Here is a 27,301-nt window from a genome sequence, read left to right as displayed (position 1 = left end):
CTGAGCTTATAAGAATCATAGAAATGACGTTAATTCGTAAAAAAAAAGTTATCGTTAGTAAACTTTCTCTCAGCTTATTGGAGCAAAAACAGCATTGCATTCTTTTAATGTAATGGCAAGTTAATATAGAAAATATGACAGCTTCTTTTGATCATCTTATATTTTGTTTATTGCATGAATCTTAGCATCATATTCACTGCTAAATGGCTACACGATTCTCTAGTCGGGTTGCTAGTGCTCAGCTCTTCTGGACGGCAGGAAAGCTGGCAAAGACGGTAGTCCAGTAGTAAACCAAGCGTGTTCTCAACATCTGCTTGACGCTGTCCCTGTTCATCTTGTTGTTGATATCTAGGTACTGATAAATGAAAAAAAAAAAAAAAAAAACTATAATAGTATATCAATACTAAAATAACTGACTGGCACCAGATGGGATTGCACAAAAACAGACAGGCCTAGTACCATAGTACTCTCTCTTTCTCTCTCTCTCTATGTGTGTGTGTGTTATAGTTGTTTCTACACATTATAGTGGAGTATATAGTTGTTTCTACACAAGGTGAAGTATTTTAATACTGTAGTATTGTAAAGCATTTTAATGTTTATATACCCAGTTTGAGCAAAATTGGTCCAGTAGGAAATCATGTATTTGGCGACGTCACGATGGCGAGGAAAGTAGCCCAGAGGAGTGCTGAAAGGCTTCCCAAACACAAACTGAAGGTCATCAGCGTGATCGGCACCCATCCAGAGTGGGAAGATAGGCATGCGAGAGGGCTCAGAGAACAGGTAGGAGTAGGTTCTTCCAGATCTAATGGGGAAGAAAAGGTTGTTTTTAAGGTTTCTACTTTTAGAAGTCTGTAAATAAGAAGATGAAGTCTTACTTAGCATGGTCAGAGTGGAGGTACAGGGCCGCTTGGGTTGGCACCAGGAAGATGTAGTCCGTCTCCATGTCCACAATCGTTTTCTTAACAACCTTATCACTAGGTTTGCTACCCCAATTGACTGTGTACTCCTCATAAGTTGCGACACCAGCATCTGGTCCTCTAGATTCAGACAGGGCAATCGAGAGAGCCCTGACATCCTCCCTGTTAGAAATCAATAGCAGTTTTTGGAAATCATGATTTTTTTTTTCAGGTTTGGACCATTAAAGGCACCATGAAATGATTTGACGTGTGTTTTCTGTACAGAATATATTAGTTAGTCCCTTTGTTGAAAGGCTTATTGCTTATGTTGCTGTTTTTCCAGAAGACAAAAATTTTAATTTTGATATGTGTATATGCCCATGCAGTACAACATATATTTTCATACATACAATACCATTCAAAAGCTTGGAATTGGTATGATTTTTTGGAAAAAAGCTGCACTGTTTACAGACATTAAGCATATGTTTAAAAATATACTGTATATTGTGTAAATACATTGTGGCCAGAAAAAAAATGTCTGTATAGGTCTGCTAAAACTTTTCATTTTAATAGTACACAAGCATATAGCTGCTTCAAAGCTAGCAGACATAAAATGCATACAACCTTGTTTCTGATTTTATAGGGTCTTTAAAAAATCTCAGAATGATTCCAGGTGACTCTTTAATGTTGCACACTTACACAGGGGTGGACACCAGTGCGTTGTTGATAGAGGGGATGTCAAGGGTGGCAAAGATGTGGCCGTCCATGTCATTGACTCCAGCGATGTAGTCAATGTCAGCAGCATTCCTGAAAAGGGTTTCAGGCTCGCCGGGGAGGAAGTCACCATCGATGACGGGGGACAGAGCCAGATTGTGTACAATGGGATCTGAAAAAGATGGTCAGATTTAGTATTTTGACTTTGCATTGCATTTACTATGGTTTTAGCAGACATTGTATTTCTATCATTGTAAATGAAATTCTGCCATCATTTATTCACCCGCATGTGACATTCTTCACTGACCCGTGAAGTCAAAATGCTGGCTTCCCCATTCTTTGTAATTGCATGGAAAAAGTGACCAGTCATGCAGGTTTGGAACATGAGAGTGAGTAAATTAATTTCATGTAAAGGGCTAAAAATACACCATTTTCTTACGAGAAGCAGATGCACTGAAGTTCACATTCCCAGCAAGAGTTACAGTCTTTGGATCTGTCCTCCTCAGACAAGCCACCATCCCGCTATCAGTGGGGCATCCTACCTTCCTTGCAATCTAAAGGTGCACAAAAAAGAATATACTCATATAGTTTTAAAGAAATAATTGTATTTGTAATTACTGTAGACATAAACCACGTTGTGATATCTACATTAATAATTGACTGACCAAAAACATTGAGATGTCAGTCTGTATGTGAAACAGAACAGGTGACTTCACTAAGTAAACACTAGCAAGTGTACACTAAAGTATTTTGCAAAAGGCTGGGAATGAGAGTAAATAAACCCATAGGATTTTGCGACTTCTGTATATCAAATGCTAGTACTGTACGCAATGTACCAAGTCTGTTTTATAATGAGTAAAAGTGAAGCTCACCTCCTCAGCATACTGTCGGGGATTTCTGTTGACAGCCCAGGGACAGAGAGCAACACCACTCTGTGAGATAGCTCTGCGGATCAGGCCCATGTTTTTAGGGGAAAGAATCTGTGCAGGATGGGACACACACAGAAATTAGAAGCTATATTACTGAGAACCTCTCATGACTTTCATACTAATAAATCAAACACTTTTGCAAACCTGTTGCCATTAGATTTAGAGTGAAAATTTTAAAGACTCAGTAATTAAAATGTAATGCATAAACATTCAAGCAAAAAAATAAACCAGTGTTTTGTTGTTGTTGTTGTTGTTTTATGCAGCACCTGGAAGTTCACGCTGGCTCCCCCTGCTGACTCCCCAACACCACTCTGTGAGATAGCTCTGCGGATCAGGCCGTTGTTTTTAGGGGAAAGAATCTGTGCAGGATGGGACACACACACAGAAATTAGAAACTATATTACTGAGAACATGCTCACTCTGCAGCCATAACAACACACAAAGACTCAGTCATTAAAATGTAATACATAAGCATGCAAGTAAAACAAAAAAAAAATGTTCATGCTGCACCTGGAAGTTGACGCTGGCTCCCCCTGCTGACTCTCCAAAGATGGTGATGTTGTCTGGCCAGCCACCAAAATTCCTGATGTTTCTGTGTACCCAGGAGATAGCGGCGTGCTGATCCCACAGGCCATAGTTTCCTATCGAGCAGGACATGCTCAGGTCATCATTTAAATACTACAGTCAATCAATCCATACATATATACATACATGTATACAGTGGGGTCCAAAAGTTTGACTGGAGCTAACAGGGAACATTATGGCAAGGTTCTCTCTAAGTTATTAAAAAAAAAAAGTTTTTCCAATAACGTTAATTAATAGAACATTCATTCAATGTTATCTGGTCTTCAATTATGTATAGGGCTGGGCGATATGACCAAAAATATTATCACAATATTCTTTTACCGTTAATGGGGAAGAAAGTACTTTGTATGTAAATGTAAACATAACTTTGTTTGTTCACAATTAAACTCCACAGAGTAAGATATCTTTTAATTAGGAACCCATTAAATCCATTTTCCCCCTAAATTATTTTTTCCATTTTATTTTGTCTGGATTTTGTGTTTTATGATTTAATAAAAATTTTATTTAAAAAAATATGGCATCTAATGAAATGAATTAATAAAACTAACAGTTTGAGCATTCTTTTAAAATGTAAGCAAATTAAATTAATTTACTACAAAAGATTGCATTTTTATTGTCAAGCAAGTTGCTGCACAACAGAACTGTCAATAAATTAATGAAAAAAATACCTTGGTTGTATGATATTCCTTAAAATAACAATATTATATTATATTATGTTATATTATATTTTTGTCATAATTTATTTAAATTAAACCAGACTTTTATTTTGATGGTTCGTTGTGCAGGTCTTTAAGTTTTACTGTCAGTTTCAGTGTGTATTTGACAGCCTTTCTTTCACAAATGAAACATTGTAAAGCTGGTGAAGTGACTCTCAGAGCAGCTCTGGAGATTGAAGCTCATGTGTTCATATCTTCATAGGTTGAGACGCACACGTTTAACACGCGGCACACGTGTTTTATTACCCAATCCTTCTCAAAACGTTAGCACAAAAACAGAATTTATACATAATTCATGGAATGTTATTTCCTGTTATGTTCATCTAACGTTTTTTAAATGTTAAACATTTTTTAAACTTGCTTCAGAATCTTCAGAGGACATTCAAAATGCAAAATGATAAAATGGAATGTTCTCTTAAGGTTCGCATAACTAAGAAAAACATTGTTTAAACATTTAAAAACTGGATGTTTTGAATGTTTAAAGAACATTCATAAATAATGTTTTTATAATGGAAATATTAGCAAAATGTTCTTAGAACATATTTTGTTGGTTAACGCAACATGGGTATGGAAAAAATGAGAAGGGAAGAAAACTTGTATTGCAATGCTTTTGCATTTTCTTTCAATACTTGTGTGATGGAAATAATAAGATGTGGGAGGAAAAAGTATATTTCAAGTTTCTTAAGGGAACGCAATACATTTGTGAGAGTTTTGCAAGCCAAAAATATGAGGAAAAGTTTTATTTAAATGCTTTCACATGAATTATTTTGCAATTTTATTCAAATGAAATATTTTACACAGTTTCTTACCAGGTGCATCAGCATCTCCGCTGCTGAGGAATCCGAGGGATCCGACACGGTAGTTGAATGTCACCACGATGACATTTCCTCTGTCTGCGATCTCCTGTCCATCATACAGGTAGTTGTTCAAGAAGTTTGCACCCTGACCACCACCAAGCAGGAAGCCACCACCATAGATGAACACCATAACAGGCAGATTGGTAGACACTGCAAAGGAGAAGGTGTCAAGCCAGACGGCAAATTCTTTCATTTGACACAATATTGTAAATAAATGATTCTTAAAGGGCTAGTTCACGCATTAAACTACAAAATTCTCCTATCAAACACTGTCACTGACACTGGACCTATTGACTTTAATTGTATGGACAGAAATGTTCTTTTGCGTTCCTCAGAAGTTTGGAACGACATAAGGGTGAGTACATGATGACAGAATTGTAATTTTTGAGTTAACTATCCCTTTAACATACTTTTTTTTGTTTTGTCTTGTGAATTAGAACAAGTTTGCGTTACCACTTCTGCCCTGAGGGACCCAGATGTTCAGGTAGAGACAGTCCTCACTGCCCACGACATCAGTAGCGAGAAGATTGAGCTGCATGCATCTCTTTCTGTAGTCAGTGGCTTTCAGAACACCTGTGCAGGTAGAGTCAGCAGGAGTTCACTGTCAGTACACTCACATATTTTAGACCCTAGCTGTGCCTGAAAACAGCTAAACATACTTTCACAACAGACAGGCATACTCACCGTCCCAGCCTGGGTGAGGAACGGGCTTCTCTAATCTGCCAGGTGGGGCGGCGAAGGGGATTCCCTTGAACACGTCCATATAGCGGAAGAGTCCAACACTATAGCTCTCTCCCTGTACCATCCCTCCCTCGGTGTACACAGCTCCCAACTGCAGTGCAATTTTGGTAGAAATTGCAGTGTAGCATATTTAGCATTTTAGCCATGTTCAGCTAAATTGTATGAAAAGATTTGCAAGTGAAGGCAAAGTTTCTCAGAAGAATGCAAAATCATTAAAATATTTTTTCCTTCTATTTCATCATTTTTCCCCATTATCCTCTCCTTGGGGGCTTTGTGTTAAAAGTTAAAACAGATATCATTTTAAGTGATAGAGTTATTTAGTAATGTAGTTTACTACATAAACATAATGAACTGTTAAACATACAGAAGACTCACAGAAGCTGCATTTGCTGTGCCCAGAATGAGGGCGACAGAGATGAAAACTCCCAGCATCGCCATCATCATCAGACAGTTGCTGCAAGTGTGGCATTGAAGGGAGTTCTGTTGCTTTTATAAACAGGCCAAATCATATCTCGTTTTCAAGGTGTGCCAAAACCATATCTTTAAAGTACACAGTTCCTGTAATTGCTGGACAGCATATGTGCAGTTGTGTTAAACTCTCATGGACAATTTGTGTGGTGTTCATTAGACATTATTAATAATCTCAACGACACACATTTTCCATTACAGAAAAATATTTATGAATGGCAAAAATATTTGTGCCATTTTAAAGAAACTCAAATTTATCATCTGCCGAAATGACTAGTTGTCACACTTATTTGTTGGATTCATTTTTGAAATTCAGTTTCTGTACAAACTCACCTTAGAGTCTTAAAAAAGAAATAAATAATAAAATAAAATAATAAAAGAAGGTTGCTTTTATTGGATCAAAAATACAGTAAAAACAGCCGTGTTGTGAAATATTATTTATTATTTCATTATTTAATATGGTGATTTTCTGTTTAAGAAACTTTTCTTATTATTATCAATGTTGTAAACAGTTAATATTTTTGTGGAAACTGATACAATTTTTCAGGATTATTTGATGAATAGAAAGTTCATAAGAACAGCATTTATTTGAAATATCTTTTGTAACAATGTAAGTATTGACACTGTTTTTGCTGATCAATTTAATACATCCTTGCTGAATAAAATTTCTTTAAAAAAATTACGAACCCCTTTTTAACAGTAGTGTATATATAAACGCTTATATACATAATATATGTAAACGCAGTCATAACTTTTATAATTGTATGTCAGGTGCTTTCTTGAAGAATTTACTCACACTTAGTTCATTTGACAAAACCATTTATTATCCATACAGGAAAAAAAAAAAACATGTCAAACTAATTTCTATCAGTATACAAAGTTGCATTTTTACATTAACATTTGCATAACAAAACCTTTATAGGCACCAAACTAAAGGGGAATTACGTGTAATCTGCAATCTATTCATGTAATCTGCAAACAATGCATTATTTTTTGTGTTTTACCTGGCCTGTTGGCTCGGACGTGTTTTTGGGTCATTCCAGAGATGATACTCCTGAGCTCATCGGCTGTATGAGGCACACACCAGCCATCTATCTCTCACCAATAGAGCCTATACAATCATTATGTGTGTGTGTGTAATCAAATTTAATCAATTTATGACACTGGAGATACTAGCACCATGTACCATGTTGAGCTGAAACAATTAAACAGCATATGAAAGTAGTGATCACCCTCGCATCCACCCCTTTAGTAAAAAGATTGGGCCATAAGCTTTTTCTCTGTTCAATGACAGACATGAGGATGTAGCATATGTGACAAAACAGCTGAATTATTGATCTCAGTCATGATGCAAATTAGTGTTTCTGTTCTTGAAGTGACCTGAATCTGGCTCCAAAACAGTCAATGGAGAGCTCTTTCAGTCTCAGATCTGCATCTGCGCAGCACTTTGTCAGTCTCAGATAGACCAGTATCACAATCCATAAACAAGACCTTTGTATAAGTTATTAGAATAATTTTGTGAAAAACTAAATTGCACCATAATTCCATGGCCTCATTCTGACGGCACCCATTCAATGCAGAGGATCCATTGGCAAGCAAGTGATGTAATGTTAAATTTTTCCAAATCTGTCCCAATGATGAACAAACTCATCTACATCTTGGATGGCCTGAGTATGAGTACATTTTCAGCAAATTTTCATTTTTTGGTGAACTATTTCTTTGATATTTGATCATTATATAATTTATCATTATATATATCTAATAAAAAAATTTTTACATTGAAGACTTACTTTTTTATGTTATGTTATTATTCATTTTATTCTGCTGATATGTTTTTTTTTTTTAATAAATTTTTTTTTTACATGCTAGCAGCCAACTATGCCAAGGGTCGTGAAGGTTAATCATGTGTCCACTAGCACATACAATATGCATTTGTCACTTTTTTATGGTTTACAGCTCCATTATTTACTATAGATGTTCAATATCAGCTCATATTGCTGTCCTTAGATGTATTATATATATTCTATGTCCATGTTTTGTTCCAGTGAGGTCCTGACTAAATTCAAACTTTAAGGGGACCGAAAGCACCAGGGGCAGTTTGTTCAGGGCCCCTTCTATTGTTTAGGGTTATATGGCCATGCCCAAGTCTCCACATTTATCCACAATATTGCTAGATAACTGTATTAATGTATTGGAGTTATCTGAGCTTATAAGAATCATAGAAATGATGTTAACTGATAAGAAAATGTTATCTTCAGTAAACTTTCTCTCAGCTTATTGGAGCACAAAACAGCATCGTATTCTTTTAATATAATGGCAAGTTAATACAGAAAATATGACAGCTTCTTTTGATCATCTTATATTTTGTTTATTGCATGAATCTTAGCATCATATTCACTGCTAAATGGCTACACGATTCTCTAGTCGGGTTGCTAGTGCTCAGCTCTTCTGGACGGCAGGAAAGCTGGCAAAGACGGTAGTCCAGTAGTAAACCAAGCGTGTTCTCAACATCTCCTTCACGCTGTCACTGTTCATCTTGTTGTTGATATCTAGGTACTGATGGCCACTGCTGGCAAATTCAGGCCAGCTTACAGGAACACTGGACTCACCTTTGCTAGGATCACTGTGAGGGAGAAAGGAAGACAGACAATGAGGGAAGTTAGAAATGACTTATTAGCTATCATCATGCGCCACAAGTGACACCAGGGTTATTATAGTTAACTAAAACTAAAAAATAATTTTGTTACTTGAAATAAAATTAATGTTAAAGGAATAGTTCACCCAAAAACCTTCCAAGATATATATATATATATATATATATATGTGTGTATATATATACATATACATATATATATATATATATATATGTATGTACATACACATATATATATATATGTATATATATACACATACATATATATATATATATATATACCTTCATATTTAAAAATATATATATATTGCAGCCAGTTGTCAAAGCAGCATTTTTCATTTTCATTCAGTTTAACTTAATGTACTAAAACAACCAAAACTAAAACTGGAATACAAATAAAAACGATATATAGACATAAAAACAATAACTAATAAAAATGAAAACATTAACTGAAATTAAAATGAAAACGGAAAATAAAAAAATAGAAGCAAACTCAAAATATTCTCAATCAAAATAATCTCAATACTAAAATAACTGAGTGGCACCAAATGGAATTGCACAAAAATAGACAGGTCAAGTACCATAATACTCTTATTTATATTTTCATTATTACAGTTGTTCCTACACATTCAAGTGGAATAGGATGAAGTATTATAATATTGTAAGTATTTTAATCTCTATATACCCAGTTTGAGCAAAATTGGTCCAGTAGGAAATCATGTATTTGGCGACGTCACGATGGCGAGGAAAGTAGCCCAGAGGAGTGCTGAAAGGCTTCCCAAACACAAACTGAAGGTCATCAGCGTGATCGGCACCCATCCAGAGTGGGAAGATAGGCATGCGAGAGGGCTCAGAGAACAGGTAGGAGTAGGTTCTTCCAGATCTAATGGGGAAGAAAAGGTTGTTTTTAAGGTTTCTACTTTTAGAAGTCAGTAAATAAGAAGATGGAGTCTTACTTAGCATGGTCAGAGTGGAGGTACAGGGTCGCTTGGGTTGGCACCAGGAAGATGTAATCCGTCTCCATGTCAACAATTGTTTTCTTAACGTCCGTATCACTAGGTTTGCTACCCCAATTGACTGTGTACTCCTCATAAGTTGCGACACCAGCATCTGGTCCTCTAGATTCAGACAGGGCAATCGAGAGAGCCCTGACATCCTCCCTGTTAGAAATCAATAGCAGTTTTTTTTTTTTAAATCATGGCCATTAAAGGCCCCATGAAATGACTTGACAGGTGTTTTCTGCACAGGGCATATTGGTTTGTTCCTTTGTTAAAAGGGAAGACATAAGAAAAAAAAATTTTTTTTTAAATGTGTATATACCTATACAGTACAAAATATATTTTCAGATATACAGTACCATTCAAAAAGTTTGGGATCTGTATGATTAAAAAAAAAAATTTATACTTTTATTCAGCAAGAATGCATAACATTGATCAGAAGTGACAGCAAAAGACATTTATAATGACTTCGCTTTCAAACAAATGCAGTTCTTTTGAACTGTACTTTTATTCAGCAAGGATGCATTAATTATAATGTTACTATTTTTATTCTTAATAAATGCTTTTCTCTTGAACCTTCTGTTCTTCAAAGAATCCTGAAAAAATGTATCACTGTTTCCACAATAATATTACAAAAATTTATTTTAATTTATTTGATCAAATATATGCAGCCATGGTGAGTATAATAGACTTATTTAAAAAAAACAACAACAACAACAAAAAAGAGTTTTTACCGATGGCAAATGTTTGAACGGTAGTGTATTTTAAATTTGTTTTTAAAAATACAAAAAATGGGCAAAATATATAGATAAAATAGATGTTACAATATGTATACATACACATGCACATTTTAGTTGCTTATATGTATTTCCTCAATTACTGAAATAAATTAACTTTTCCACGACATTCTAATTTATTGAGATGCACCTGTATATATTTATATATAAATAACATTTATCTTAAGATTGGAAATGTATTTTATTGGCCCTTGAAGTACATTTTGTGATTTATTTTGTAACTTAAAGAGATAGTTCACCCAAAAATGAAAATTACCCCATGTTTTACTCACCCTCAAGCCATCCTAGGTGTATATGACTTTCTTCTTTCAGACGAATGCAATCGGAGTTATATTAAAAAATGTCCTGGCTCTTCCAAGCTTTATAATGGCACTGAACGATGGTCGAGATTTTGAAGCCCAAAAAAGTGCATCCATCCATCATAAAAAGTGCGTTCCAGTGGATGACGTAGGACGTTGGCATAGTGTAAGCTCTGGTGAGATTATGCTAGTCTCGTGATATCCAAGTTTTGTTTACTGTAAAGGAAACTGTCTCCTCTTGGCTTATATCGAAATCCTCCAACATTTTTCTTTACAAAATCTAATTTTGTACTTCCAATTCGTGAGAGGTGTTTTGTTTTGGTATCTCTTCTGTGCTTCCGCGTTCGTTGCTTCTCACCGGAGCTTACGCTATGACTACATCCTATACGTCATCCGCTGGAACGTCACTCTCTCGTGAACGCGAGTATGACAGGTAGCGGAAGCTAGAGATTACGGTTTATAAAGTTTTAAATTTGGATATTTGTCTTACACAAATGCATCGATTCACTTCAGAAGGCCTTTATTAACCCCCCGGAGCCTTGTGGAGTACTTTTTATGACAGATGGATGCACTTTTTTGGGCTTCAAAATCTTGACCACCATGCACTGCCATTATAAAGCTTGAAAGAGCCAGGACATTATTTAATAAAACTCTGATTCTATTCGTCTGAAAGAAGAAAGTCATATACACCTAGGATGGCTTGAGGGTGAGTAAAACATGGGGTAATTTTAATTTTTGAGTGAACTATCCCTTTAAATGTTTAATAAGTGTTTTTTTTTTTTACTTGTGCACTGTTTACAGACATTAAGTATATGTTTAAAAAAAATATTGAGCAAATATACTGTGGCCAGAAAAAAATGTCTGTATAGGTTTGTTAAAAGTTAAATAGTACACTAGCATGTAGATGCTTCAAAGCTAGCAGACAAAAATGCATAAAACCTTGTTTCTGATTTTATAGGGTCTTTAAAAAACCTCAGAATGATTCCAGGTGACTCTTTAATGTCGCACACTTACACAGGGGTGGACACAAGTGCGTTGTTGAGAGAGGGGATGTCAATGGTGGCAAAGATGTGGCCGTCCATGTCATTGACTCCAGCGATGTAGTCAATGTCAGCAGCATTCCCGAAAAGGGTTTCAGGCTCGCCGGGGAGGAAGTCACCATCGATGACGGGGGACAGAGCCAGATTGTGTACAATGGGATCTGAAAAAGATGGTCAGATTTGATATTTTGACTTTGCTTTGCATTGACTTTGGTTTTGTGCCAGAGTTATTGTAAGTAACTAAAACTAAAGCTATAAAATTTCAAAGTTTCATTACTTGAAATAAAATGTTAAAAAAAAAAAAAAAATTTTTTTTACTTCAGCTAGTTGTCAAAGCAACATTTCTCATTTTCATTTTAACTTGATGTACTAAAATAACTAAAACTGAAATAAAAATAATTTAAAACTATATAGATATATTAAAAAACAATAAAAGAAAATACAAAAATAAAAGCCAATATATATAAAACAGCATGTGAGCAGACGTTCAGCCAGTTCACCCAAAAATGCAAATTATGACAGCATTTACTTCAGTGAGTAAATAAATTTGAATTTTGGTTGAACTATTGCTTTAAAAGCATGTAAAGGGCTAAAAGGGCACAAGCAGCCACTGTAAATGTTCTTACGAGAAGCAGATGCACTGAAGTTCACACTCCCAGCAAGAGTTACAGTCTTTGGATCTGTCCTCCTCAGACAAGCCACCATCCCGCTATCAGTGGGGCATCCTACCTTCCTTGCAATCTTGCAAACCTTGCAAAACCAAAAACATTGAGATGTCAGTCTGTATGTGAAACAGAACAGGTGACTTCACTAAGTAAACACTAGCAAGTGTACACTAAAGTATTTTGTAAAAGGCTGGGAATGATATCAAATGCTAGTACTGTACGCAATGTACCAAGTCTGTTTTATAATGAGTAAAAGTGAAGCTCGCCTCCTCAGCATACTGTCGGGGATTTCTGTTGACAGCCCAGGGACAGAGAGCAACACCACTCTGTGAGATAGCTCTGCGGATCAGGCCCATGTTTTTAGGGGAAAGAATCTGTGCAGGATGGGACACACACACAGAAATTAGAAGCTATATTACTGAGAACCTCTCATGGCTTTCATACTTATAAACCAAACACTTTTGCAAACCTGTTGCCATTAGATTTAGAGAGAAAACATTATTTAACAATCTATGAGCATTTTTAATATTGTGTGGGCTACTTCAAATGTCACTTTGCACTATTTGTTAAGACATTTTCACAAATGTGCTCACTCTTCCGCCAGAATGACACACAAAGACATGCAAGCAAAAAATAAAATAAACCATTTTTATTTATTTTTTTAATGCAGCACCTGGAAGTTCACGCTGGCTCCCCCTGCTGACTCCCCAAAGATGGTAATGTTGTCTGGATTGCCACCGAAAGCCCTGATGTTTCTGTGTACCCAGGAGATAGCGGCGTGCTGATCCCACAGGCCATAGTTTCCTATCGAGCAGGACATGCTCAGGTCATCATTTAAATACTACAGTCAATCAATCCATACATATATACATACATGTATACAGTGGGGTCCAAAAGTTTGACTGGAGCTTCTATCCAGCTAACAGGGAACATTCTAAGAACTTTAGCTAACGTTCTGGCAAGGTTCTTTCAAAGTTATGAATAACATTCTTCCAGTAATGTTAATTCTTTCAAAACATTCATGTTATCTGATCTTTAATCATGATGTTCTTAAAACATTAGTACAAATCATAATGTGTAGTTTTTTAAATGTTCCACTGTTTTTAAACTAATTTCAGAATGTTCCAAAAACTTTTAAAAGTAACATCATTTCCATGATGTTCCATCATTTCCAAACTTTTAAAGGGGTCATATGATGCAATTTCAATTTTTCCTTTCTCTTTGGAGTGTTACAAGCTCTTGGTGCATAAAGAAGATCTGTAGACGCGTTTCAGAAAGGCGGGGCATAGAGGAGAAACAATAATGTACAGTATGTGGAAAATAATGTGTTTTTTGAACCTTAAACTGCATAAACATTTCATTACACCAAATACACAAAATAATGTTCTTTTTAGCAACATCATATGACCCCTTTAAAAGTAACATCATTTCCATGATGTTTGCAAAATAATAAACTTTTATTGCAATACCTTTGTGTCCTCTCACAAAACTTGTGTGCTGGAATTAATATGAGGTGGAAGAAAAACTGTTTCAGTGCTTTTGTGAAGATTTTCTGGAAAACCCAATATTAAAAAAAAAATCCGAGGGATCCGACACGGTAGTTGAATGTCACCACGATGACATTTCCTCTGTCTGCGATCTCCTGTCCATCATACAGGTAGTTGTTCAAGAAGTTTTGCACCCTGACCACCACCAAGCAGGAAGCCACCACCATAGATGAACACCTAACAGGCAGATTGGAAGAGACTACAAAGGAGAAGGTGTCAAGCCAGACGGCAAATTCTTTCATTTGACACAATATTTGTAGATAAATTATTCTATAGTTTAATGCTAGTTAGTTTCACCCATCAAACACAACAGTCAAAAAAAATTGACTTTAATTGTATGGAATAAAATGTTCTTTTTTCTTACTCAGAAGTTTGGAATGACATAAGGGCTAGTAAATGATGACAGAATTGTAAGTTTTGAGTGAACTATCCCTTAAACATATGTTTTTGTTTTGCCTTGTGAATTAGAACAAGTTTGTGTTACCAGTACTGCCCTGAGGGACCCAGATGTTCAGGTAGAGACAGTCCTCACTGCCCACGACATCAGTAGCGAGAAGATTGAGCTGCATGCATCTCTTTCTGTAGTCAGTGGCTTTCAGAACACCTGTGCAGGTAGAGTCAGCAGGAGTGCACTGTCAGTACACTCACATATTTTAGACCCTAGCTGTGCCTGAAAACATCTAAACATACTTTCACAACACAGGCATGCTCACCGTCCCAGCCTGGGTGAGGAACGGGCTTCTCTAATCTGTCAGGTGCTGCGGCGAAGGGGATTCCCTTGAACACGTCCATATAGTGGAAGAGTCCAACACTATATTTCTCTCCCTGTACCATCCCTCCCTCGGTGTACACCGCTCCCAACTGCAGTGCAATTTTGGTAGAAATTGCAGTGTAGCATATTTAGCATTTTAGCCATGTTCAGCTAAATTGTATGAAAAGATTTGCAAGGCAAAGTTTCTCAGAATAATTCAAATAATTTTTCCTTCCATTTCATGATTTTTCCCCATTATCATCTCCTTAGGGGCCTTGTGTTAAAAGTTAAAATAGATATCATTTTAAGTGATAGAGTTATTTAGTAATATAATACTTAATAATAACTTCATTATTAAACTAAACTACTACATAAACATAATGAACTGTTAAACATACAGAAGACTCACAGAAGCTGCATTTGCTGTGCCCAGAATGAGGGCGACAGAGATGAAAACTCCCAGCATCCCAGACAGTTGCTGCAAGTGTGGCATTGAAGGGAGTTCTGTTGCTTTTATAAACAGGCCAAATCATATCTCGTATTCAATGTGTGCCAAAACCATATCTTTAAAGTACACCGTCCCTGTATAAAAGTATTAACTGGACAACATATGTGCAGTTGTGTTAAACTCTCATGGAAAATTTGTGTGGAGTTCATTTAGAAGTTTTTATCTCAACAACACATTTTTCCATTGCAGAGAAATATTTATGTTTATGTTTAGCAAGTGTTTAAAGAAATTAAGTCAATTCACCATCTGCCAAAATGACTAGTTGTCACACTTATTTGTTGGATTCATTTTTGAAATTCAGTTTCTGTACAAACTCACCTTAAAGTCTTGCCTACAAAATAAATAAATATTAAATAAAAATAAAATAAAAGAAGGCTGCATTTATTTGACAAAAAATGCAGTAAAAACAGCAGTATTTTAAAGTGGCAATAAAGCTGACAATAAAGTGACAAAGTCTTCAGTGTCACATGATCCTTCAGAAATCATTCTAATATGCTGATTTGCTGCTTAAGAAACATTTCTTATTATTATCAGTATTGAAAACAGGTACTGTTATTACAGAAAACGGCTTAATATTTTGAGGAAACTGATAAAATTTTTGATTTTTCAGGATTATTTGATGAATAGAAAGTACATGAGAACAGCATTTATTTGAAATAGAAATCTTTTGTAACAATGTAAATCTTTACTGTCACTGTTTGTACTGATCAATTTAATGCATCCTTTCTGAATAAAAGTAATAATTTCTTATAAAAACAAAAATGCTTTTACATAATATATATATTTAAACACGTAGTCCTGACTTCTCTCTTATTACTGTATGTCAGCTACTTTCTTGAAGAATTTACTCACATTTAGTTCATTTGACAAAACCATTTTTTATCCAAACAGGAAAAAACATGTCAAACTAATTTCTATCACTATACAAAGTTGCTTTTTTACATTAACATTTGCATAACAAAACCTTTATAAGCTTCATAGATAAAACTAAAGGGGAATTACATGTGATCTGCAATCTCAGTTTCCATTTCCCTGTCACTCCCATCAGAGGGCTTGTAATCATCATCATCATCATCATCTTCATCTTCCTCCTCACCGCTGTCAACAGTTTTGGGTTTAGTTCTTACAGGCCTTTTGGGTAGATGAAGCTGCAGCAATAAAATGTCAATATAATAAAAACAACAAACTATTTCTATTTAATAAATATTATTTTGCTATTATATATAATAATTAACAATGCGTTATTTTTTGTGTTTTAGGCTGGGCGGTTGGCTTGGACGTGTTGTTGGATCATTCCAGAGATGATATTCCTGAGCTCGTCGGCTGTATGAGGCACACACCAGCCATCTCTCTCATCACACACTTCCTCTTTCCCATCATTCTCATGGACGATATTCTTTATTCTAAAAAGAGGGGAAAAGAAGTGCTGCAAAGGTCAGGAGGAGTGAGACGGAGGGTCTTGTAGTCACTGAATAAATGAGGAAGCATTCCCTCCCGGAAGATGTAGACAGAGTCCTTGAGAGAACATTCCACAAAACTGGTTTAACTCCTCCTAGACATTAGTTATTGATCAAGGCAAAATCCACTGTTATATAACACTTTAAATAACTGAGAATACCTTTAGTAAGTACTTGGTAGTGGCAGGTTTGGGTCCTGAAGATGAAGTACTTTCCTGGGTGATGTCAGTCACACTAGCAGGTTGAGGAACTAAAGAAAAACAAGATGCTACCATCTTTTTGATTGTTTGCAATTAAAGTGTCTAATATACTATACAACCATTTAAAAGTTTGGGGTTAGCTTTTTTTTTAAACAAAGAAATTCATTATTTCAATCAGCAAGGATGCATTAAAATGTTTAAAAGTGACAGTAAGGACATTTAATATGTTATAAAAGATTTTCAAATAAATTCTGTTCTTTTGAACTTTCCATTCATCAAAGAATCCTGAAAAAAATGTATCACAGTTTCCACAAAAACTCCACATTGCGAGCAGCAAATCAGCATATCAGAATGATTTCTGAAGGATCATGTGACACTGAAGACTGGAGGAATGTCTGCTGGAAATTTAGCTTTGGACATCACAAGAATAAATTACATATGTAAATACATGAAAACAGAAAACAATTGATTTAAATACTGTAATAATATTTCACATTATTACTGTTTTTACTGTATTTTTAATCAAATAAATGCAGGCATTGTGGGCTTCCTTCAAAAACATTTAAAAATCTTACCGACCCCAAACTTTTTTAGCAACTTTACAGATCTTCTTTATGCACCAAGAGCTTGTAACACTCCAAAGAGAAAGGAAAAATTGAAATTGCATCATATGACCCCTTTACATTTCAGAACCAAAGTCCTATTGGATTCTAAAGGTCTGAAAGTGGGCGGCAAATGTGAAAACCTAAATAAAAAAGATATAATTAACGCTTTAAGGGAATATTGTGTGCCAGAACATTTGCATCTGTGTACCTGCCCTGTTGATAGTGGTTGGGCGGCTGTAATGATAAGCACTTCTCTTGGGTTTCACTGGCATGTCATTGACACCAAATCCTAGTGAGACAGAAAAATCACTGGAATTAGATGTGTTTTCATTTATACTCGCGTCTGATGTCCAAAACAGATTCTGTGCACTAATGGACAACTCTTCATAGCATTCTGGGCATGTTTTATCCAGGACTGAATTACATTCGGGGTTGTTATGAATGTGTTTGTGTTGATCGCTCACCATGTTTCATTCCATAGTGGATCCTGAAGTCTAGAACCTGGTAGATTTTTGCTTCAGCTGTCTTTCGAGGATCATATCCAAACCTGACCCACAAACTCCTCCACGGCCCTGTTAACTACACATAAAAATATATCTTCATGTAAAACTATCCCTAGATATCCCTTGTGCATCCTTGAGGACATTTTCATTGTTGTTTTTGTGATCATTTTTTGCTGTGTTAATGCAAACAGCATACATTTTGTATTTTTATTGGAATTTTAATATTTCACCCTCATTTCCTTTCAGAAATCTATTTTACACTAGGTACAAAAAATAGTTACACTCAGGACCTTAAAGACAAAAATGTGCCCAATGAAACTCATTAAATATTTAATCCCAGTGCCATTTAGGCATAAAACCATGCATTCTTTGTTAATAGGTTTACATTCTAATGGGGAGGCTTCAACGTTTTTACTATTTTTAATCTTTTTAAATTGTTTACTTTTTTTCACCTGATGGCAATATTTTATATTTTATATAGTTTTTGCCTATGGAGCAAGTACTCGTTTTTTCCTGGTTTTCTGCTTCTGCTGAAAAAAAGGCCAACTGAATTGAAATGATGTAATTATAATTGTGTGGGTATATTGGTATGCATATCAGACTGTATTAATCCAAAAAAGGAAAGAAAAGAAAAATCTGCTTAATATTTAGTATATGGAAAATAAAAACGATCATAAAAAACAACAGTGGCATTATGTAAACAAACTGGCATTTAGAGGATTAAAATCCTGAAAATGAAAATTTTTTGGTAGTTATGATCAGGACGATCATAATGGCAAAAGATCTATGTTAGTGAAAACGGGGAAATTTTTTTACTATAAAATATTTGTATTGACATGGACATTTTTGTCCTTGAAGGACTTCTGCGACATACAGCGAAAAAGTCGCTGGCGGTGTGAACGGGGCTTAACTCTTTTAAATTGATGCACAAGGGATATACAGTAGGGTCTACATGGAAAATCTGGGAATTAAAATTGAATTTAAGCCTAGAAATAAACTTTTTTAACAGATTATAGGTCACTAATCAAATAAACAAATTTGTGACAGACTCAAAACAGGTGTCATCATGTTTTGCATAAACTTGAAGTCGGACGCTTTTTGGCAACATAAAAGTGTAGTTACAGAATCTACCAGCAGGGGCTAACCAGCCTATATTTACCAGCCAAACCTTGACCTTTAGTCCAGACAAACAGGTCGCCCCACCCCAATCTCACACCTTTGGTTGAACCAATTTTGGTACAACTGGCCATACTAACAAACCGAGAACAGTTGATAGTGCCACATATGAGTGTTTGCACCACTAATGGCTTTCTGTGCAAAAAGCTGGGATAGGAGACGGTATTTTAACACATCGTATTTAAGTTTATTAAACTTTTCATGTAGTGAAAACTCACCATGTAGTACGCCACATACGGGAGGAGGTGCTTCATTTTCTCAGGGTGAATGTTAATGTTGGTCTTGACTGAATTGCGAGACCATATGGGCCTTTTCTCAAAAAACTGCGGAGGCGAAATCAAATTAATCAGTATTTCAGAATGAAATAGCTTTGGAGCACAGGTGGGATTAGGATAAGATAAGGACATTTTCCCATAACATTCCACCATGTTTTCCAATAGTTGCTCAAGCTGATTTTTTACAGCTTCTGTTTTTAAACGCAACTTATAGTTTTTATCCCTTCACCTAGTTGTCGACCGCCCACTCCCATGAAGCACTGAGAATGATTTAAACAAGTCACCCTGCACTCTCAAACTACATATATAGACGACTGTTCAAAAGTTTAGTCAGTAAGATTTTTTTAAATGATTTTGAAAGAAGTCTCTTATGATCACCAACCAAGGCTGTATTTATTTGATCAAAAATACTGTAGATATTGTGAAATATTATTATAATTTACTGTTTAATATATTTTAAAATGTAATGTATTCCTGTGTTGATAAAGCTGAATTTTCATCAGTCATTACGCTATAGATTACAGTGTCACATGATCCTTAAAAACAGAAATCATTCTATTATGCTGATTTGGTGCTTTTCAGGATTCTTTAATACGTTTACTAGAACGTTAAAAAGAACAGTGTTCATTTGAAATAGAAATCTTTTGTAATATTATAAATGTCTTTACTGTCTCTTTTGATGAATTTAGTGTGAACTTGCTGAATAAAAGTATTAAAAAATAATCTTAATGACCCCTAAATTTTGAACAGTAGTGTATATCTGATTATCTTGCCTAAAATATATTGTACATTTTATACATATAATCAATTGCTTAAAGTCATTATTTCTGAACAGTGCTGTTGGTTTTTTAGTTTAGTCCCTCATAAAAAACATTTACTTTTTTTTTTGGATTCAAATCAAATGCTGTAATGGTGTGCTCTCTCACAGATGGTTGATTTAACACATGAAAAACATGTATATCCATTATACTAACCTGTCGGAGTTGCTGCTCTGCCTTTACATCATTAGGATGGACGCAGACCTTCTTCCAGCTTGTCACAGAAGCTTCTAGAGGTGCTGTTGGTATAGTTTTGTCATCGAAGTTGACAAAAATGGCATTGTTTGGCCGGTGAGCTCGATTTGGGGCAATAAGATGATCTTTTAGAAGAACAGCCTGCATTGCAGTCTCCCTGCTGTTTAGTGGGAAGCCAACAAATGTAATCAACAAATCAAACCACCAAAACACACATACAGCTGAACTCAGAACAGAAGTTCTTTCTGAATCATTTGCAGTAGCAGCTAGTCAACTCGTGAGATTTCAGGTCTTTCTCCAGCTTACCTGTGCAATACATCTGGACGATAGTAATAATCACAGCGGTATCCAGACGAGAAAAAAAATGGGAGGAGGAAGGAAAAGAGGCACAGGACTGTCGTAGAATTCTTTCTTCTCGGGTTAGCGCAAAATGATCTCGTCATACAAAGACATCTGGTTTCCATCTGCATCGTTGTGAGTCGCTAGGTACTGGAGGTCTGCCATTCCTGAAGAATCAAAGGTGTGACTGTGTGATTATTAAAGAGACAGTCCACCAAAAACTTAAACCCTTATGTAATTCCAAACCTGAATGACTTTTTTTTTTTTTTTCAGAATTAGCCCTTTAAGTAAGCCCATGTAATTAAAATTGTTACAAAAGAAAAAAAAACTGTAGTCATGTCATGTAGCATATATATATATATATTTGTTGTTGTGTACATTTTACAAAAAACCCAACTATTTCATGTTTAATTCATCGTGTTACTGTTTCTTTGTAATCATTTTTTACATTTACCAGCAATTTCCACGAAAAGATTGTTTCAAATCCTACACCAAAATTTTAAAATAATAATAATAAAATTCTTAAAATTATTTTTAAGAAAACACTAGTAGGTGAACTTAAGAATTTTATACCTTGAAATGTATATGTGATTTCAATAAGTCCCACAATATCCATGCTTATTTGAGTTTCTGCACTGTTTCCTTCGCGGGTTCTGCGGCGCACTCTGAGCAGCAGGTTGGTGAAGGAGTAGCGGATAGCAGGATAGCAAAACGGATCCTTCGGCCGAAAACGGAGTTCAAGTCTTTTAGAAGAATCTGCATATGTCTATTCAGAAAAATCTAAGACTCAAATACAATCCATATAACACTCAATACACACACGAATACATATACAGTTACACTTCCAGTCAAAAGTTTAAGGTCAGTGAGATTTTCTTTTAAAGAAATTAATACTTTTATTCAGCCAGGATGCATTAAACTGATCAAAATTGATATTAAAGACATTTATAACGTTGGAAAAGTTTTCTTTCTCAAATAAATGCTATTCTTGTGAACTTTCTGTTCAACAAAAACCTTAAAGAAGGGTTTCCACAAATATATTAAGCAGCATAACTTTTTTTTAGCATTGATAATAATAAGAAATATTTCTTGAGCAGCAAATCAGCATAATAGAATGATTTCTGAAGGATCATGTGAAACTGAAGACTGGAGTAATGATGCTGAAAATTCGGCTTTGCCATCACAGGAATAAATTACATTTGAAAATATATTCAAATAGAAAACAACTATTTTAAATTGCAACTATTTATAACAATATGACTGTTTTTACTGTAATCTCATATTTATTGTTATTATAGAGAAAAAAGTGTCATTAAATGTAAATACATATAAACAATAGATTTATTCCTTAATATAAAGAAATATCACAATAGCTTTACAATAAACTTACAAATAAAATATTTGACAGGCAAACCACTGCTATCACATTCATCAGCCCTGTAAAGACTAATGTAATTCACAAAGACTCAGCAGTAACAACAATTCAAACTGCAATACAAGAGTCTAAATGAACACAGTCTTAACCGTGTATCTATTTAATCTAAAGCAGAATGTGATCACCTTGGACACCCCTTCTTCGCCTCCAATGCTTTCCAGCATTGTGTCCACATTGTTGACGACTCCTGGGTATTCAACACTCACTAGACTAGTGTCAGACAGGGCCAGTGCTGCTGTATTGCCTGACACAACAGCTGTATCCTTGCTTTCTCCTTTGTTTTTCACATCTGTGCCTGACGAAGCAGGATTGCTTGTAACCAGCAGATCCGTTTTTAAACGATTTTTGCTCTAGGATTAAGCATAAGGAAAAATCATCTCTTGAATTGTGTATTTCTATGATACAGTGCCTTGGTAAATAGCATGTACAGGAACGTGTCCGCTTGTGAAAATCATCCGGGTGGAACCGCGAGTCAGGAGAAAAACTTTCGTTCCGGACCTCACAGTGCGCATGCCCAGTAACAAACAACAAACATGGAGGACGTGAGCCGCTGAAGATTTTACTATAAAATCACCCTGGATTACCAAATAAAGTAAGTTTTTGATATGGTCACGGCCTTAAACTCATTATGATGTAGAAGAAAGCAACGTTGCTCTATTAAACCGACCAGCCTATGAGGTTAAAGGACGTTGTTGACCAGGACCCTCTCAATGGCCAGTCAAAAAAAAAAAAAAAACATTTGTAGAAATTCAGATTTGTAGAAATGTAGCTGTAAACTAAATAATTGTGCTTTGGAATGACAAATGAAAATTCGATTTAAAGTAGCACGTAAATGTTTTCGAAAGAGTTGAATGAACTGAAATGTTATTATTAAATTAAATTATTATTATTATTAAATGTTGTAAACGTCACTACTGTGGTAGTTGTCACATTTTGCTGTTTATTTTAATTTTTTGTTATTATTAATTTAACAGACATATATGGGTCTGTTACATTTAATCGAATTGGGACTAAGACTTCCTGACCACCTTCAACTCAAAATTAATTTGAGACCCGCGGAAGGATTATTGGAAAAAGTATTCATGCATATATATATATATATATATGCATGAATGCATGCATGCGTTTTCCTCCAAACTATTCATGCATATGCATATGTATAATATATATATATATATATATATTCATCCTCTATATATGCTTTTCCCTCTATACAGAGAAACATGATACGCAGATCGAGAATCAGTGTTCGGCCCAATGTAAAGCCCACAGGTCGAGCTCAGACAGCCTCTCGAGATGCGTCTGTAGATAATGTTCAGCATCCCCAGGCTTCTGCTGACTCCGCTTCATCTGAGGGGTCACAGGTCACGGCTGAGAAGTTGAAGACTGACTCGCCTATAGCAGCTTTGGAGCCGACCAATGAGGAAGCGTCTCAGAGTAGCTGCCCTAGAGACCAGTTGGAGACTAGTAGACATGGAGAGTGAGTCTGACACCTTCAATTTAATAAACGTCAATTACATTTAATTAAAGAGTAATTTTGTATATTTATTATTTAGAATCATGCTATTGGAATAAAGACATCAGGGTAGTTTTTGAAACTTTTTTTCATACATATATTTTATGCATATATAATATGTAACACTTGTTAATGATGTTGCAAATGTTTTTACATTTTTAAATGAATATAAATTCAGCTGTAAAGCAGCTTTTAATAAAGGGGTTTCACCTTTTTGAATGATTTTATTCACTGTTAAGTTTTTTATTGAAGTGTGACAAATTTATCTTTAAAAATTCAAATGTTCCATCAAGTTGTCAGTTAATATTAGGTCATAAAAAATGTATGTCTAATAATTACTGATTATAGAAGATTAATTTTAGTTTAGCAAATTATTGCTAAAGCTGCTTGAAGTTTAATGTAAACTACTCTTAAATTTTGGTCTGTTTCTCAAAATGTTCTTTTTGTTAGGTGACATATTACTTTATGCAAGAGAGTTAGCATGTTTTATCACTGGTGCTTTGCTTCACAACAGGGATGCAGCATCTAAAAGTTCTGATGCCCAGGATTCAACAAGCACCTCTGTGACTTCTGGCCCTCAGAGGAGGAAACGCTTCACAGCTCTGCCCAACCTGGCCAAACCACGAGCCTCCTCTAGGACTCCTAAATCCCCATCCAAATCCCCTGTAAAACCAGTAACACCCAGTGAACCTGAAAACTCCCCCACTGAAGAGTCTTCCCTTCAGATACCTGAGCCTGTCAGCAACCCCAGACTTCCTGGAAGACGGAGACCTTCTGGAGGAGGCAGACAGGCCAAAGTTCAGCCCATCCCTGCAGCCCCACTGCAGAATGACCAAGAGACAGAGACGCAAAAGGATGGGAGATTGGAGGACACTCTTGTGCCGCTGACTGTCCAGCAAGGGGAGTCCCAACATCCCCTTATAACTTCCCAACCTGAGACCGTTTTGGTTCATGAAAACCCTCTGGCTCGTCCTGCTGTGGAAGACGTGGCTGTACTACAGGAGAGTGATTCTGGGCCGCCTCCGGGCCAAAGCCAAATGGATCTGTTAAGAGAAAGACTTAAGAAACTTAAGTCGCCATCGAAGATAGTCAATTCCTTGAAATCTCTGAACGACCCAGCAGACATTGTCAGGTTAGCTCAGGCAAGGAAACTTCGGGAGCTTCTTAAAAAAGAAATGAACAAACAAAAGGTGTGTATGTGTTTTATATTAGTGTTTTGTCTGTTGTGTAAAGAAAAACGGTGGTTCTGGATTTGTATCTCAGTATTTAGGTGTGTTCTAATTTTTTATTTAAATATCAAAAGAACTATATTTTGGTCCAAACAAGCACTGGCAACTAGTTCCAAATATTTAAACCATAAACTAAAATCTGGGTAAAGATTAAACAATAAAAATCTATGTTTGGATGTTTGGATAAAGACATGTTAAGTTTCAGGTTGGTAAGATTTTTAAATGTTTTTTAAAGAATGGAACAGAGTCTCTTATGTTCACCAAGGCTTCATTTATTTGATCAAAAATACAGTAAAACAGGAATATTGTAAAATATTTTTACAATTTAAAATAACTGTTTTCTGTTTTAATATATTTTAAAATGTAATTTATTCCTGTGATGGTAAAGCTGAATTTTCAGCAGCCATAACTCTAGACTTCAGTGTCACATGATCCTTCATTTCTTATTATTATCAGTGTTGGAAACAGTTTGCTTAATATTTTTGTGGAAGCCATGATAGATTTTTCCAGGATTTAATTAATAGAAAATTCAAACAGAATTTAGAACAGCATTTATTTGAAAAATAAGTTTTAGTAACATTGTAAAATTCACTACTGTCATTTTTGAGTAATTTAATGCTAAATAAAAGCATAAAGTAAAAAAAAAACTTTTTTAATAGTAGTGTACATTTTAATGAAATATATGAAATCACATGTATGAAGTTGAACACTGTTGCATATTTGTATAATGGTTTTATGCAGGTTATGCAAAGTTTGCTCATGTTGTAACTTGTATGTACATATTTAATGTACATATATTGTGTTATATATACATCTTTTATATGTGAACCCTATTCTTGGTATAGATTAGGTTTAGTCCCAGGCTAAATAGGATTTTCATTGAATCGCAGTTTAATCAGTGCTTAATAGGGGAATTATTTCAATGCTTTTAATATGCTATACCCTGACCTCTCCATTGCCTCTTAAATCTAGGAAGACAAGAAGAAACCCAAGATGGGAATCAGAGAATGCAAGGCACCCAAAGACCACACCAAAATGACCATGAGAGAGCTGATCTATTACCTCCCTGTATCCAACCCAATGAAGTATGTGCCATTCTTAATCCCTCTGTGTGTTTTAGAAGTGCATGGAAATGGAAGTGCTGATATTGGATTTGCGATGCTGTGCAGAGATTACGACAAACCTCTAATGACAGTATCTTCTGTGTATTGATTTATATCAAACCCTGACTTGTTTTTCTGTACAGGTCTTTCACAGAAGAGGAGCAGATAGCTTCAGAGACAATATTAGATGACTCTTCTACACCAGCGTAAGCCTGATCACTCTGTCTGTCACCTTGATGCCACTATGAATAGAACAAAGTGTTTTCTCGGTTATGATTTAGAATTATGATTTTTCTCTTCAGGCCTTCTAAGACTCCAGCTGCTCCATCAGTTCAGGAGATGGTTGTAGAAGATGATGGTCATGAAGAAGACGAGGAAAGAATAGAAGAATCCCAGCTGGGGGAGGAAGAGCCTCTTCTAGTGCCCAGGGTGAAGGTGGCGGAGGATGGTTCTCTGATTATAGATGAGGAAAGGTCAGTGGCGCTTTTTTCCCACTGAGCTGCTGATCATAGAGAAATGTAATCCAGAAGCTAGAGAAATCATTTAATAGAAGTGAAGGTGAACAGCTTTTTATTTTGTTGTGCGGGTGTGTGTAGTTTAACAGTCCAGGTGTCAAGGACAAAAGGACCCAATCCGGCAGAAGACAGAGATCCCATATTTGAACGTGGCTCTACCACCACCTACTCCAGCTTTAGGAAGGGCACCTACACCAAACCCTGGTCCAGTGGAGGTCAGAAGTCCGTCAAAACGCACTTCTTAATCTAAAATGTGTTGTATATTTAATTTATGTAGGATCCTCTTTTTTTATTCCAGAGACTGAAATGTTTTACTTGGCCATGAGCATGGTGGGGACAGACTTCTCCATGATTGGTCAGCTGTTTCCACACCGAGCTCGAATGGAGATTAAGGTGGTCGCAAGATCATTGTATTTCATGATCTGCACACTCGCATACTTGATATAGTAGTTGATTTCACCATCTACACTATTGTTTGGGGTTTGAAAGATTTCTTTCTTTCTTTTGAAAGAAGTCTTTTATGCTCAGCATAGCTGTATTTATTTGTTTAAAAAATAGAGTAAAAATAATTAAGATTAAATACTATTACAATTTAAAATAACTATTTTAATATATTTTAACATTTAATTTATTACTATGATGGCAAAGTTACTCCAGTCTCCAGACGATATGCTGGTTTGGTGCCATAAAACAGGGGTCTCCAACCTTTTTTACACCACGGAGCGGTTACGTTTGGAAAATATTCTCGTGGACTGGCTGGGGGTGGGGTGG

The 27,301-nt window shown here is 35.6% G+C and overlaps 2 protein-coding genes and 2 pseudogenes across 5 annotated transcripts in view; 1 reads left to right on the top strand and 3 right to left on the bottom strand.

Moving 5' to 3' along the window:
* Window positions 1–145: 145 nt before the first annotated feature.
* On the bottom strand, window positions 146–5,914 carry LOC107754621 (bile salt-activated lipase-like). The gene is made up of 11 exons (XM_016571135.1): window positions 5,814–5,914; window positions 5,382–5,529; window positions 5,151–5,270; window positions 4,650–4,847; window positions 3,050–3,180; window positions 2,483–2,590; window positions 2,050–2,164; window positions 1,596–1,782; window positions 876–1,079; window positions 549–802; window positions 146–384 (listed from the first exon to the last, which is right to left on the bottom strand). The coding sequence occupies exons 1-11, from the start codon at window positions 5,880–5,882 to the stop codon at window positions 239–241; spliced, it is 1,680 nt and encodes a 559-aa protein (XP_016426621.1). The 5' UTR covers window positions 5,883–5,914; the 3' UTR covers window positions 146–238.
* A 2,347-nt stretch (window positions 5,915–8,261) lies between these two features.
* Window positions 8,262–15,130, bottom strand: LOC107754620 (bile salt-activated lipase-like; annotated as a pseudogene).
* A 1,299-nt stretch (window positions 15,131–16,429) lies between these two features.
* LOC107754638 (general transcription factor 3C polypeptide 5-like) lies at window positions 16,430–22,679 on the bottom strand (annotated as a pseudogene).
* Window positions 22,679–27,301, top strand: part of LOC107754618 (transcription factor TFIIIB component B'' homolog) — an 18,230-nt gene continuing 13,607 nt past the window's right edge. For all 4 annotated transcript variants that reach the window (XM_016571131.1, XM_016571130.1, XM_016571132.1 and 1 more), the window contains exons 1-8: window positions 22,679–22,759; window positions 23,385–23,647; window positions 24,198–24,873; window positions 25,885–25,997; window positions 26,159–26,221; window positions 26,318–26,488; window positions 26,612–26,745; window positions 26,829–26,923. In XM_016571131.1, the coding sequence (XP_016426617.1) occupies window positions 23,391–23,647; window positions 24,198–24,873; window positions 25,885–25,997; window positions 26,159–26,221; window positions 26,318–26,488; window positions 26,612–26,745; window positions 26,829–26,923 (1,509 nt within the window). In that variant the 5' untranslated portion in view covers window positions 22,679–22,759; window positions 23,385–23,390. The remainder of the gene's footprint in view (window positions 22,760–23,384; window positions 23,648–24,197; window positions 24,874–25,884; window positions 25,998–26,158; window positions 26,222–26,317; window positions 26,489–26,611; window positions 26,746–26,828; window positions 26,924–27,301) is intronic.

The sequence above is a fragment of the Sinocyclocheilus rhinocerous genome, unplaced genomic scaffold, assembly GCF_001515625.1.
Source record: "Sinocyclocheilus rhinocerous isolate Xijiao unplaced genomic scaffold, SAMN03320098_v1.1 scaffold1373, whole genome shotgun sequence".
Classification (NCBI taxonomy): Eukaryota; Metazoa; Chordata; class Actinopteri; order Cypriniformes; family Cyprinidae; genus Sinocyclocheilus; species Sinocyclocheilus rhinocerous.
This window is presented reverse-complemented; position numbering and strand designations above follow the sequence as displayed.

Excerpts from the sequence above, each read along its gene's own strand:
- LOC107754621 (XM_016571135.1), bottom strand. The coding sequence starts at position 5,882 with ATGATGATGGCGATGCTGGGAGTTTTCATCTCTGTCGCCCTCATTCTG. Across the intron at positions 5,530-5,813 it reads GCACAGCAAATGCAGCTTCT|TTGGGAGCTGTGTACACCGA; the intron begins GTGAGTCTTCTG and ends ATTGCACTGCAG. Across the intron at positions 3,181-4,649 it reads CGGAGATGCTGATGCACCTG|GAAACTATGGCCTGTGGGAT; the intron begins GTAAGAAACTGT and ends CCTGCTCGATAG.